Here is a 14,375-nt window from a genome sequence, read left to right as displayed (position 1 = left end):
GAGTTAGCTGTGGTGTGAGATGACTTTTTTTTTTGTCTTGTTTTGTATTTTCTCAGAACACTGGGCTGAATTACCAATGCACAGAGCAGAGACTGGGTGGACAGGCAGTTTGGGGGCCCTGGAGGGATGCAGAAGCCTTGAGGCTGGTTTTTTGTCAGGTGGGAAGATAACAAGATTCTGAGGTAGAATTCAAAGTTAGAATCTCAGCTAGGGATCAAGGGGACTGTTCAGTTCACATGGGCTTGAGTGTGGACAGTGTTGTTCTTAGTATACCATGGCACACATGGCTGTGACGGGGTTAATCTTCTTCCAGGAGGAAGAGTAGAAGAACCATCTAGCAAGCCAGAAAAGTCAGAGCCCAAGGGAAGCTGATGGGAAATCATGAAGCTCAAGCAAAATCTGAGAAGACAAACATTCACTCAACAGGTGTTTCCCTTTGATCCCTTGGGTTCTAGAAAGTTCTGAAGTCACAGGACATAACAGCACATCAGGAAACATCATCTCCATTACTAAACTGGACATTGCCACTGAGGAATAGGATCTAACCATTTCAGTACAGCAGTTCTAAAGCTTTAATGGGAGAGAGGGCTCAACAGTGCTCTGTGTGTTTTGTTTTCGTGTATGTATGTTAATGGGAGCTGAGGTGGCGTGGCCACTTTTCATGCAATATATATTATAGAGAAAGTAGCTTTAGGTTGACTTCACTGTTAAGACCCAGTTTGGAAAGCCCAAGTAAAGGCCAGTACTAATGTAAATACTCCCTCTCCCCCCTCTTCCTCCCCTCTCTTTTTCCTCCTCCTCCTCTTCCTCTTCTTCTTTCTCTTCCTCCTTCTCCTCCATCTCCTCTTCCTCTTCCTCCCCTGTCCCTACCCACCCCCACCCATCCACTTTCCTTCTTCCTTTCTGGTCTTACAAACTCATCCTAGCTATGTGCGTGGCTGGCTTTTTTCTCAACCTCTGTTTGCCTAACCGGTTCTCCTGATTTCATCAGTTACTGATCAGCCTTTAAAACTCTGGGCTGGCAAAAATGACTCCATGTTTTTAGCTCAATCCCAGAAGGAAACCCCCTTTCATTGAAGCTTCGGTTTTGACATCCTGAAGAACAGAAACCGTGGTGGAACAATTTTTGGATAACATCAAAACAAAGTGGAGAAGCTGTGGGAACTGTGGAGCTTCAATATTCAGAAGCCTGTGTCTAGGGTCAGTGCCAGGAGCAGAAGCTAAGGGAAGTCCCAGGACATGATCTCTACACATCAGATGCTCTACTAGCAGGCCATGCTAAGATCTGGTTTCTTGGGGACTGCTGTCAACTGTACTCTTAATTTAGCCTGCACTAATCTGATGCTTACAGGTGAACACACAAGGTGCAGATATGTACTTGGTACCTATCATGAAAACACTGGAAAGAAACGAATACTTTCAAGTTTACAGAAGGGAGTAAGGAAGAAAGAAGCAGAGATGGTGATTATACAAAAGATTACTATAGACTGGATATCCCAGGCATCCTCAGACAACCCCCCCCCACCGCTGTAACCCCCTCAATCACCAGGAAGCCTTGTAAAAACAGACTGCAGAGCCAGCCTGTCTCTGAGTCAGTCAATGTCGAATTTGGATTTCTCACAAGTTCCTGGATAGTGTCTTTATGCTGATCTCCAGACCACACTTTGTGAGGCAGTAGGCTACCCCTGTGTGCTCTCCTCTTGCACTGGTACCAGAAGCAATTGGTTTTGATACTTAGGTTCCTGAGAGTGTTCTTGTTCAATCTCTTGCATAAGATTTCCTCTCTGATGAGATGAGTCAGATATTCATGTTTAACAGTGTTTTAGGGGATTCACGAGAAGCCTAAACTCTCAGTTTTCATTTCTAAAAAGGCTGGAAAGTATTATGAAAAAATTTCAAAGGTCAGAGAGAGCCATTTTGAGTCTTTTATGTGACTAAGTATAAATCAGACTTCTCCTATCTATGGTCTCCCCTTTCCAAAATATATCTTTTGTGGGGGCGTGACAGGAAGGAAAGTTAAATAGAATCTCAAATTAGTAATTTTAGAAAAGAAAAAAATGTTAAAATCTTACTAAAGAGCTGTGGGTAGTGGTACACACCTGTAAACCCAACACTCAGGAAACTGAGGCAGGAGGATCACAGTGAGTCTGAAGTCAGTTTCACCTACATAGCAAAACCCTGCCTTACCCTTCACTCTTTCCATAAAACAGTCTTACTTGTATAAAATTAATTTTTAATGTATATCTGTATACTGTGTGTGTGCATGGTGCCCAGGGAGGCCAGAAGAATATGTTGGATTTCCCTGGAACAGGTGGTTATGAGCTGCCATGTAGGTGCTGGGACTTAAACCTCTGTTCTCCAAAAAAGCAGCTAGTTAGTGCTCTTAACCACTGAGCCATCTCTACAGCCCCATTAAATTGAATTTTATTATTACTCATTATGGGAGATGGGATTATGATAACAATTTTTTTATAATACTAAGGTGTTTAACTATTTTACTCTCCCTTCACAGTGTAGAGTGGAATTTTCTAGAAGGTACATGCATGATAACCTCACTCTGGTGTTAACATATATGGATTTATCTTGTTGTTTATAAAAGAATTAATAAATAATATTTTTAAACTTTTCTTGGTTTTAGTTTTTAAGATGATTAATATTGATAGATACTAGTTTACTTAAGAAAGCCTTTAGGGATCCTCCATAGTTTAGAATGGTTTTAATAAATTTGTAATAATATAAAGAAGGTCTGACAGATTATGCTGAAAAGCTGTTGTGGTTTGGATTGGAAATGCTCCCCACAGGTTCCTGTGTTCAAACACCAGGTAGTAGTGCTGCTTTGAGTTTTGGAACCTTTAAGAGGTAGGACCTTGCTTATGGAGACAGATCACTGGCCATAAACCTTTGAGGGTGACAGCCCAGCCTTACTTCCAGTCTTCCTCTCTGCTGTCCCAGGAAGCCACCATGTAAGGAGTTCCACAACATAGTTCTGCTGTCACAGAGTCCCCCCTCCATGCCTTACCCTCTAAAACGGTGAGCTAGAGCTCACCTCTGCTCTCTACCACGTTATCTCTGCTGTTTGATCGCAGTGATGAAAAACATAACTAAGCCAAAGATAAGAAATGGTTTGGAGATTTGTGTGAGCATCCCAGCCAGACTCAGGTACAACTACAATCTCAGAATTATCAAGCTTGAGATGTAAAGCAATGGGAAATGAATCCTTATGACAGAAACTTCAATGACGCCCAACATCAGTTAATTTTTGACATGCTGTGACTTGCTCAAAGGCTGGGCACTCCTAAACCTTCCCCTGCTAGCAAACACTCTCCTCTGGTGCTCCTGGGATTCCCTAAACCTTCCCCTGCTACCCCAGACCCAATCGGGGAAGTGGCCAGAGGCTACTTACCTGAATTCTTGTATGTCTGGTTGGCTTTCTCTCCTACAGTTTTACATTCTATCCTTCACCCCCAAGGCATGGCAATTCTCTATCTTCCTTTCTCCCAATTCCTAGCCCATAAATCCAAAGGTCCCACCTCAGTCTACCTGCCCAGTCATTGGCCATTGGCCCTTTATTGATCAATCAAAAAACAACTGGGGACAAGGACCTTCAGCATTTGGACATGCAGATTCCTGATTTTTGGAGGCTGGATTAATTCAAAGCATTAGGACTAACCCTCAACACCTATTTATTAAAGGCAGAACTTGGGGATACAGGCTTTGTGAAGCTAAATTGGTCTTTGGATAAACCTAACACTACTGGTGACATAGAAGAGGAAAAAAAAAACTACAAATTTGGTGTTTTTGTTATCGAGACAGGGTCTCACTATACAGCCTAAGCTAGCCTTGAGCTCAAAATCCTCCTGTTCCTGCCATTTCAGGTATGCATCAACTTACCCAGCTATAAACTTGTTTTTCTTGGTCCTTGAACTTACTATGTATTGACAAATACTCTTGAACTTCAGGTCCTCCTGTCTCTACCTCCTGAGTGCTGGGGTTACAGGCACATACCACCATGCTCCATTTACACAATGCTGGAAATAAATCACAGGGCCTAGTGCAGGTTAGGCATGCACTCTGACAAACCAGACTTAAAAAAAAAAAATCTTGAGACAGATACCAGTATATTAGGATACTCTGGAATCCTCCTTTTTCTTCTTCAAAATTGCAACTAGAGTTGTAAAGGTCTTCCCCCTAAGCTGAGCAAACAGCCCAGATAAACCTGAACTCTAGTGGTAAATGTGGAAAGGGGAAACTCTGATCCATGTACATCAAGATGGAGGTTCGGAAACACTACATGCAGAAACTCCCTAGATGGAGTGACAGGATGATGGGTGACGGTCTGTATTCTAGCTAACAAGCTACAGAACTGGACTGTGTGCACATCCCTTGTAACCACCTATGCATGAACTGGGGAACTTAAAATCTCTAGATGTTAATCTGCTGGGCTGAAAAACATTCCACCTCCTATGTGACCAGAAAAGTGGGGGAGCAAAAGACAACAGAACTGGTTCCCTTCCTACCTACCCACGGCCTCAGTGTGATGGGAAGGGGAAAGATGCAGAACGGTTCAGGCCAAAGCTCCAGTCTTCTTCACAAAGATGCTTTGTGAGTTATGGAGGAGAGGCAGTTCTAATCCCTGAGTCCCTGTTAAACTGAAGTACCTGAAGACTTAGAACTGTCTGTGTTTTGAGACCAACCGCTATGAATACAAGCCCTGCAGACTGGACACGGAAAAACAAGAGAGAATTAGAGACATCCCTCTGAATTTTTCTTTAGTAAATATGGTCTAAACAAGATCCAAGTGTTCCTACCTGCCCAGCTTGTGAGGAATGGTTAGCTGAGGGTATGAGCAGGCGTACCTCTCAGGAGAAAGCGCTCGGGGACCCTCCCACAGGTTCACAGCAAAGTGAGTCTCCAGGTGGACACTGTCCCAGGAGTCGAATGGACACCCACAGACATGCAGGCTGCTGCCTGCTACACTCCCTCTCCATCATCTAACAGCTTTGACCCAGAGGTCAAATTTTAAACCAAATTCTAATTGAGTTAATAATTAATCTAGGAAATTACTGCAGTGGATGAAGGAAATAAACTTTGGGTGAATAAGAAATGTTCAAAGGAAGACACCGAAGGCTTAGAATCAGATATTAACTACTATGACTGTAAGTTATAGTTCTTACCTTAGGTTTCTGAGGCCAATCTGTTCCCTCATCTTAGGAAAAAACAAATGGTATTTTTGCTCCACAAAGGACATATTTGGGAGTCATGGCCATTTCCTTTTCTCTCCAACAATTCCCATCCCTAAAGGTGTCTTGGGGTTGACAAAAGCATCTGCTACAATTCTGTATTAGTTACTATGATCAAACACTTGACAGGAAGCAACTTAAGAGGGAAAGGGTTTATTGCTGTTCTAGGGAATTCAGCCCATAATGGCAGGAAAGGTATGACAAGAGATGTGGAAGGCGCAGGTCACATCTAAAATCCAGAAGCAAAGATGAAAGTGGTGGTCAACTTGCCCATGAAATGGCATCACTCACATTCCATCGGGGTGGATCTTCCCTGCTCAGAAGCATCTTTATAGATCCACACAGAGGTGGGTTTCCATGGTGGTCCTAAATCCAGTCAAGTTGGCAATTGTGGTTATCAATTACAAATTCAAAGGAATCCTAAAACACACATCATGAGATACACTGGCTACAAGAACACATTATGCTATCTCAAAGCAGGTGCAAATGTTTATACATATTTGGTGGTCCACACGGGGGGAGGAGGATACTCTTCATCACACTCTTAAGCTCAAGCCAGGCTATATGATTTGATTTTGCTAAGAAATATGATGGCATCATGCATATCCATGCCCCAAGCTGAAGCTTAAAGAGACAGCACCTGCCTCACCAGCTACTCTTTCTCTTGCCTGGTAAGTTTAAAGAGAGATAAAGGTTGTTTTTTTTTTTTTCTATTGGTGTATCATGGTGTGAAGACCAATTAGAACATACTCTTAGCCAATTTTTGATACAATGTAGCTTAAATACGAAACACATTTGTGTGGTTACAAACCCTAAATAAGTGAGCAGTCTTTGTTACTGAAGCCCACCTGGCTGATTGTGATTGATATACAGACATCTGTACCCACATGCAAATTACAGCTGCACTAGCTATCATAGTGTTAGAAGATGCTATGTAGACTGTGTGAGAGAATTCTCAACAACAGTCTTACTCAGTTATGAATCCTGCATGTCATACTACTGATATGGCGGGCAAGATATGTCAACTGGTTCAACAGCTCCATGGTTACTATGGGATAACCAACTACTTTATGATTAGATCTGAGGCCTGTTCCATTCAACTCATGCCTGGTACAGTAAACTTGATCAAAAGTCAGAGGCCAGAAAGGCCATAGCCTCTACTCAAGAAACATCAGCTGTTGTTTTTGCTAAATGGACAAGATGTCCTGTCAAATTGTCTCCTGAATATTTATGCTTATACTTATAGAATACTATTTGCTCAACTTTGGTCATAGAAGCTTCATTTTTTGCAGTGACAAGTATTTATTGTAGAGACATAACTAGTCAAGGTTCTGATAATAAGAGACTGTCAAGCTGGGTGGTGGTGGTGCATGTCTTTACTCCCAGCACTTAGGAGGCAGAGGTAGGAAGATCTGTGTGAGTTCAAGGCCAGCCTGGTCTATAGAGCAAATTCCATGTTAGGGCTACACAGTGAAACCCAAAGAGAGAGGGGGGGGAGGGAGAGAGAAAGAGGCAGAGAGAGACAGAGACAGAGAAACAGAGAGAGATGGAGACAGAGACACAGAGAGAAACAGAGAGATGAGACAGAGTCAGAGACAGAGAGATGAAATAGACAGAGACAGAGAGAGTCAGAGAGATGAGACAGAAAGAGACAGAGAGAGATGAGATAAAGACAGACAGAGAAATAGAGAGACTGTTGAATGCTCAGCCATAAATGAGACATTTCTCCCACCTCTTCCAAGGCTCATGTAAGATCAAAGAACAGAAAGATGAAGAAAGAGTGTAAAGGCCAGAGGATGTAGATGGGTGGAGTGTTGAGAAACATTTTCTTCTTACCAGTTACAACACTGAAGAAAATGTCCCTCCCTCCCTCAACAACCAATAGCTGTCTATAAATGCTCAGGGAGCCCCTTACCTCTATGATGGAGTATTATTGATGGGCTCTATGCAGGTTGTGAGCATGTAATCACAGCTTCTGAGTGCAACACACACACACACACACGTACACACACATACATATACACACATACACATGCATACACACATATACACATGCATACACACACATGCATACACACACATATGCATACATATACACACATATACACACATATACACATATACACACATATACACACATAGAGTGTGGAAATAGAAGGGGACTATCTGTAATGAGAAAAGAGATGAGTGGTAGAGGACAAGAAGGCAATGAGTATGAGTATGACCCAAGTTCACCCTGTGTACATGTACATCTGTGATGAGAAAGAGACCATCAGCAGGAGGGAGGAGGACAAGAGGGTAATGGGAGTGCATATGACCCAAGTGCATTATATATACATGTATTAAAATGTCATAATGAAACTCATCAACATGTACAATGAATACACACACACACACATATATATACATATACATACACATATATGGATATATATCAGCTTAAAACTTTTCAAAACAAGAACTTACAGCTTCCTCATTGAATCTAGTAAATATGGCCTCATCCACTAGTTGTTAGGAAAGCAAAAAAGTCTTGTCAAGTTTAAACAATTCTAATAGACATTGCTGGCTTTCTAGTTGACAGATATGCTTCTTTCAGATCAGCAAAATGGCTCAGCAAGGAAGGCACTTGCAGCAAACTTGACAGCTAGAATTTGATCCCTGGGATCCACGTGTCAGTAAGAGAGAAATGATTCCCACACACTGCCCTTTGACCTGCTTCTCCAAGCAATATGGAGACAAGTGGGGAGAAAATTGGCTCCTTCCAACTTCACAGTACTGTAAAGAGTCAGGGTCTACAGAGGTGACAGTCCACAAAGGCAATGCTCCCCACCCCTTTGTCCAGATGCAGACACTGATTCACCAGCTGGAGAAGAAAGGATTTATTCAGCATTACAGCTTATAGTTCATCATGAAGGGAAGTCAGGGCAAGAGGCAAGAGCTCAAGGCAGGAACTGATGGAGAAGCCATGAGAAGTACTGCTTCTCAGCTTCTCACCATGAATCCATCAGCTAGCCCCCCCCTCCCTCCTTTCCTCTCTCCCCCCCCAAAGCTTTATTGATTTATGTTATGTATATGAGTACATGGTAGCTGTCTTCAGACACACCAGAAAGAAGAGGGCATTGAATCCCATTACAGATGGTTGTAAGCCACCATGTGTTTGCTGGGAATCCCACTCAGGAACTCTGAAGAGCAGTCAATGCTCTTAACCACTAAACCGTCTCTGCAGTCCCCAGCCTACTCTCTTATAGCACCCAGAACTACCTGTGTAGGGATGATATTGCCCACAGTGAGCTTAGCCCTCCACACCAATCATTAACCAAGAAATGCTAAAGAGACTTGCACTTCCTCAGCTGAGTTTCTCTCTTCCCAGTGATTCCAGCTTTCATCAAACTGACACAGAAAAGAACGAGCACAAATGCCATTCAGATGATTTAATCCTGAAACTGAGAAAAGAGTGCCTCAGATGAAGGAGGTTGTGGTGGTTTGAATAAAAATAAACCTCACAGGCTTATATATTTGAAGGCTTAGTCATGGGAGTGGCACTATCTGAAAGGATTGAAAGGATTAGGAGGTGTGGCCTCATTGAAATGGGTGTGACCTTGTTGAAGTAGGTGTGGCTTTCTTAGAAGTGTGTCATTGGGGGTTAGGTTTTGAGATTTCAAAAGCCCAAACCAGGTCCAGTGTCACTCTCTCTTGGCCTATGGATCAGTCTCAGCATCTCCTCCAGCCCTACACATACCATCATGCTCTCTTCCATGATGGTAGTGGACTAAGCCTCTGAAACTGTAAGCAAGGCCCTAGTTCAATGTTTTCCTTTTTGAGAGTTGCCTTGATCACAGTGTCTCTTCACAGCAATAGAACAGTGACTAAGACAAAAGCACAAGAAGATGAAGAGTAAAAACTGATGTGTCAGAGGAAGAAATGGCAAGAAGATATGAGACCTTGGTGGGAACCACAGGAAAATAGCTTGTCAAGCAGGTGACAGTGAGAGTTATGAAGAATAAGAAAATGGAAACAAAACTAATTCAAGCAAGAACATTCTTAAAGCCTCATGATTAAAAGAGATGCCTTAAAATGTGATTCAAAGACGCCTTCAAATACAGCACAACTTTGAACTCATCCTGATAGTATCTCAATGGTACTTTATACTCTTTATTTGTAAAGAAATGTATATTTTTAAAAAAGAAAACCCCACTGGCTCATGGTTAGCCTCTCATGGTTTATAGCCTTCAAACAAACAAACAAGAAGACACAAATTAGTGCACATCATTTGATCACTTAAAATTACTTAATTCACAGTCTGTCCCTACCAATGGCCAAAAAAGGAAACTTTTCTGATTCACATCTGCATGTCAGAGAGTGTACAACTGAAAAGTATAGGGGTTCATGCCAACCTTCCAGAAGTGCATACCAGCCAACTAGGACTGTCCTCTACAGGTGTACTCCAACAAATGATTGCTGCCTGCCATTTCCTTACAATGTATTTAATAAACATTTTTTCTATTATGTTCTAAAGGGCAGATCCATATATTGCTACCTACCACTCTCATAGACTTTTAAAAAATAATATATAGTTGTCCAATTGATGAGCTTGAATTGGAGCCTATAAACTAATTCTATTACTTGATTGTTCTTATGTTTATATTATGTATATTCAAGTTATAAATCACATCAAGTCAAGTTTGCTAAAATAATTTATGATGTGTATCTTAGCTAGGGTTTCAATTACCGTGTAGAGACTCTGAGCCCATAGCAACTCTTACAAAGGAAAACATTTAATTGGGAATCGCTTACAGTTCAGTGGTTTTGTTCATTACTGTCATGGCAGGAAGCATGGTGACACACAGGCAGACACCATGTTGGAGAGGCCAAGAGTTCTACATACAGACCCTAGGCAACAGGAAGAGAGAGACCCTGAGCCTGGCTTGAGCACTTGAAACCTCAAGTGACATACTTTTTCCAACAAGACTACACCTACTCCAACAAGGCCACACCTACTCCAACAAGGCCACACCTACTCCAACAAGGCCACACCTACTCCAACAAGGCTACACCTACTCCAACAAGGCCACACCTACTCCAACAAGGCTACACCTCCTAATAGTGCCACTCCCTACAAGCCTGTGGGGGCCAGTTTCATTGAAACCACCACAATGTGTAAATGAATAAGAAACAAACATGTCTTTCCAACCTGAGGTATTTACATGCCAGTTTACAATAACACAGAGTTTTTGTTTGTTTTTTTAAGGTGGCCAATTAATGTTTTCTTTTTAATGCTCTATAATAAACATTTGTTTTCACATAAAAAGAAGAATGATTGTAAATATACAAGTCCAAACACTGGTGCATCCAATCTTATAAAACCAACACTACCTGACATAAAAGGACAGACAGCTCCAGATGCTCCAGCAATAGTAATAGATTTCAATACCCAACTCCTATGGACAGATTATCCCGACAAAAAATCTAATGAGTAAACATCAGGGCTGAACGCCATAGATCAAATGGACTTAACTGACATCTTCAGAACATTCTATCCAGAAGCTGTGGATACACACTCATCATAGTGGCTTCTGGAACTTTCTCCAAGATAGATCACATTTTGGGCCTTACAACAACTCAATAAATACACAAGGAGAACATAATAAACTAGTAACTTGTATCTCATCAGATCATAATGAACTAAAGTAAAAAAATCAACAGCCAAAGATTATACAGGAATATTGAGACAGCACAACATACTTTTTTGTGATTAGCAAATATTTGAGGAAATCCGTTATGGAGTTGTATGTTTGTTTGTTCTGGAAGTATTGGCACTAGAACCCAGGCTCTTGTGGATGCCAGTCAAATGCTCTACCACTGGGCTATAGTCTCCAGCCCAAAGATGAAGTTTAAAAAATATAAAAGCTGTCACCTTGCTCGCAAAAACATTGTACCCATTGAGATCTACAGAAAGAAAACTAAGTCTAAAGAATCTTAAATTCACAAAGTGTGGTTTGTAAAAAGATACTTTTTAAGTGTGTGTGGGGGGTGTATGTTTGTGTGTACTTGTGTCTCCACTTTATTTATTTGAGACAGGGCCCCTCATTGAACCAGAGCATACCTGTTTAGCTATACTGGCTGGCTACCCAGCCCCAAGGACCCACCTACCTCTGTCTCCCAGAGGGGCAGTTATAAACTATGTTGGTTCAGTCACACTGACACTTTGATTTTGGACTACTAGCCTCTCAAACTGAGAAATTATTTCTCTTTTTTTATGCCGTACAATATCTCAAACCTGGGAGCCCAATATATAGAGCATGGAGTTTACAAAGCATTTGTTACAACACTAAGTAAGGACTTAGGTCACACACTAGCAGGCTTCTAGCTATTGAGGCTGGACTTCTCTTTCACAATCATCATCTTAAAAACTAGGAAGTGAAATTGCAGCCTCTTAACTACGGGTCAGAAGAATGGGATCTGAGTCCTCTTTTTGGCCTTGGATGGGAACATGATATTTTAAATGGCCCAAGATGCCATAATATTCCTTGTAAAGGACAAAAAGATATCCTCATCCGCTCTTTTAAGAGTTAAGCCAAATGAGCTATTTGAGCAGGAAACCACCCCTTTGTAAGTTATGTGTTCCAGAAAGTTTAAGAAGTGCTATAAAGCCTACGTGTCATCAGCTCAGTCTCTGGCCGCTGCTCATATTCACCCCGTGAGGTCATTATATTTTCCTTATGCATTCAATAATTTTATTAGTTTTATTGAAGATGCTTGATATTACTAAGACATATTGTTGATTTTTTTCATTTTAATGTATCACCCCTATATACATGCTTGAGTATTTAGGGAGGACATAAAATGGTGCCCAGGCTGGCCTCGGTTGGAGGGATTGTTCTGTTCTTGCTTGGATAAAAGAGTAGACTTCCTGTGGTCACCATCTTGATGGATGATGAGTAGGTAGATTTAACTGTTTTGGTTTGTTTGTCTTCTTTTATTTTTGGGACAAGATGTCATGCAGCCCAGGCTGGCCTCCAATTCTCTGTAGCTGAAGCTAACTTTGACCTCCTGATTCTCCCATCTCTAGCTCCCAGTGCTAAGATCACGGGCGTGTGCCACCATACCAGGTTTATACAGTACGGAGGATAAGAACTCAGGGACCCATGCATGCTGGGTAAACATTCCACCAACTAAGCTACAGCCACAGCCTTTTTGGTTTTGTTTTAGATTTTTGAGGCATGGTAGAAAGACAAGAAAATAGGGAACACGAGAAGGAGAAGGAGCCTCTCACTCTGGAACTGGTTAAAGCTTTACCGTCTAGGAAGCAAGAATTCCAACACAATTGACATTTCCTGTAAATGTTGCTGCCATAGAAATATCATTCCTTTCACGGATAGATATATTATATTAAAGTAACCATGACCCTGGCTTAAGGCTTGAGTGTGTGTATGTGACCTGAGGTGGGGCCTCATTCTTCCCCTGGATGTTGTAAGAGAATCTCAAAAGACTGTTAGCTTTGTGTAGTAAAGGTGTCTTCTTGCCTTCCTATAATCTAAACTGCAGTTATTGATAGGGTCCTCGACCTCTCTTGGAAGAAAACAGCTTCAACACCCAACAAAGCTCTCTATGTGACTACTTTAACGGCAGTGTAATGTGACTCTTCTCTGAAAGAACTCCACACCTGTCCCTGTTCTAGGGTGTGCTTTAAACTTTCTGAGCTCCTCCTTCTCTGAACCCTGAATTTAATACCTTTATTACACCCAACTCTGTACCACATTGTCCAGTCCTGGCACTTGTTCCACATTGAAGGCACGAATCCAAGTTTGGCTCCAGAAGATTAAGAACACTTATTGAGTTGCTGAGGGTGACACTAGGAAACATTGTTACTGTCCCCAAACAGCAGAACCTCATGGGACCCGAGCTGGCAATGAAGTTGCTGTGTAGTAAGTCTGGCTTCTGGTCCTCTCACCTCGACCTCCCATGTGCTGGGACTCCAGGCGCCTGTACCACCATGCCTGGCTACTTCTTGATTTTTGATATTTGAAAATGTCCATCCTAAAAGGAGTGTTTCTGAGTCTGAAGCACGTAAAATGCTGGCATTCATTGTACTTTTTTTTAACGTGTGTGAATGCTGACTATAGATTTGTCTGTTCACTGTGTGTGTGCAATGCCCAGAAGAAGAGGGGGCTGGATCCCCTGAAACCGGAATTACTGATAGTGATGAGCACCGTATGAGTGTTGGATACCAGCACCTTTGGAAAAGTAGCCAGTACTCTTAACTGCTGAGCCATCTCTCCAGGTTTTTCGTTGACTATAACAGATTGAAATATGTGGTTTCTGATCCCCCCTCTGAATTTTTGTTGTGCCAATCTTAAAACTTTTTAGGGAAGAGGGGACAAGTATAGTGCTCACCTTTTCCTACCATGTCTAGGGGATGGGTGACTTCAATTACATACAACTATATCCTCCTCTCCCACCAGAATCAGCAGGCCTTCTCTCCGTAGCTTCATGGTGGTGCCAGATTGTATTTAAGGAGCTAGAGATTGAAAGCCAGGTGTGTCTGTCTTCCTAATGCCACAGCTAATATTTACTGGCATTTCTGACTGAGCACTCAGTGTTTTCCCCGGGGCCAGATCAGGTCCTCCACAGCATGGGACTTAACTTAAAATTCCAATAAAGTTTCTAAAAAATAAAAAAATAAAATAAACCCACACACTTAGAAGGGGATGTCTTTCTAAGACTGAAAAAGTTGCCTATTGCCTAAAGAAATTAAATGTGAAGTACAGAGATGAATAACGTACCTTCCTTCCTTCTTCCCCGTCCTCTCCCCTCCCCCTCCTTATCCTCTTCCCTCCTCCTCTCCTCCCTCTTCTTCCTCCTCTCCTCCTTTTCCTTCTCTATACCTTTTTTCTCCTCCCTCTTCCTCTTCCCCCATCTTTCCTCCTCCTTTTCCTATCCTTTCTCCTCCCTCTCTCCCTTCACCCTTCTTCCATCTCAAACACTTAGTATTTTTTTTTTCTTGAGTTGGAAAGGTACAGCCGGAAAAAGACAAATTGTCCTGGGCCTGGGCCACTACCAGCGCCACAGCAGGCAGGCAGCCAGGAGCAGCTGTGTAGAAGCCAGAAGCCAGGAGCAGCTACTTGGAGCAAGCCT

General features: G+C 42.1%; 1 protein-coding gene across 1 annotated transcript in view; it reads left to right on the top strand.

Annotated features, from left to right (window-relative positions):
- The window catches only part of Il2ra (interleukin 2 receptor subunit alpha), a 54,188-nt gene extending 51,562 nt beyond the window's left edge, over positions 1-2,626 (top strand). The window contains exon 8 of the mRNA XM_028769882.1: positions 314-2,626. Coding sequence (XP_028625715.1) covers positions 314-338 — 25 coding nt within the window. The 3' untranslated portion in view covers positions 339-2,626. The remainder of the gene's footprint in view (positions 1-313) is intronic.
- The last annotated feature ends 11,749 nt before the right edge of the window (positions 2,627-14,375 follow it).

This window comes from Grammomys surdaster, unplaced genomic scaffold, assembly GCF_004785775.1.
Source record: "Grammomys surdaster isolate TR1022 unplaced genomic scaffold, NIH_TR_1.0 194, whole genome shotgun sequence".
Taxonomy (NCBI): Eukaryota; Metazoa; Chordata; class Mammalia; order Rodentia; family Muridae; genus Grammomys; species Grammomys surdaster.
This window is presented reverse-complemented; position numbering and strand designations above follow the sequence as displayed.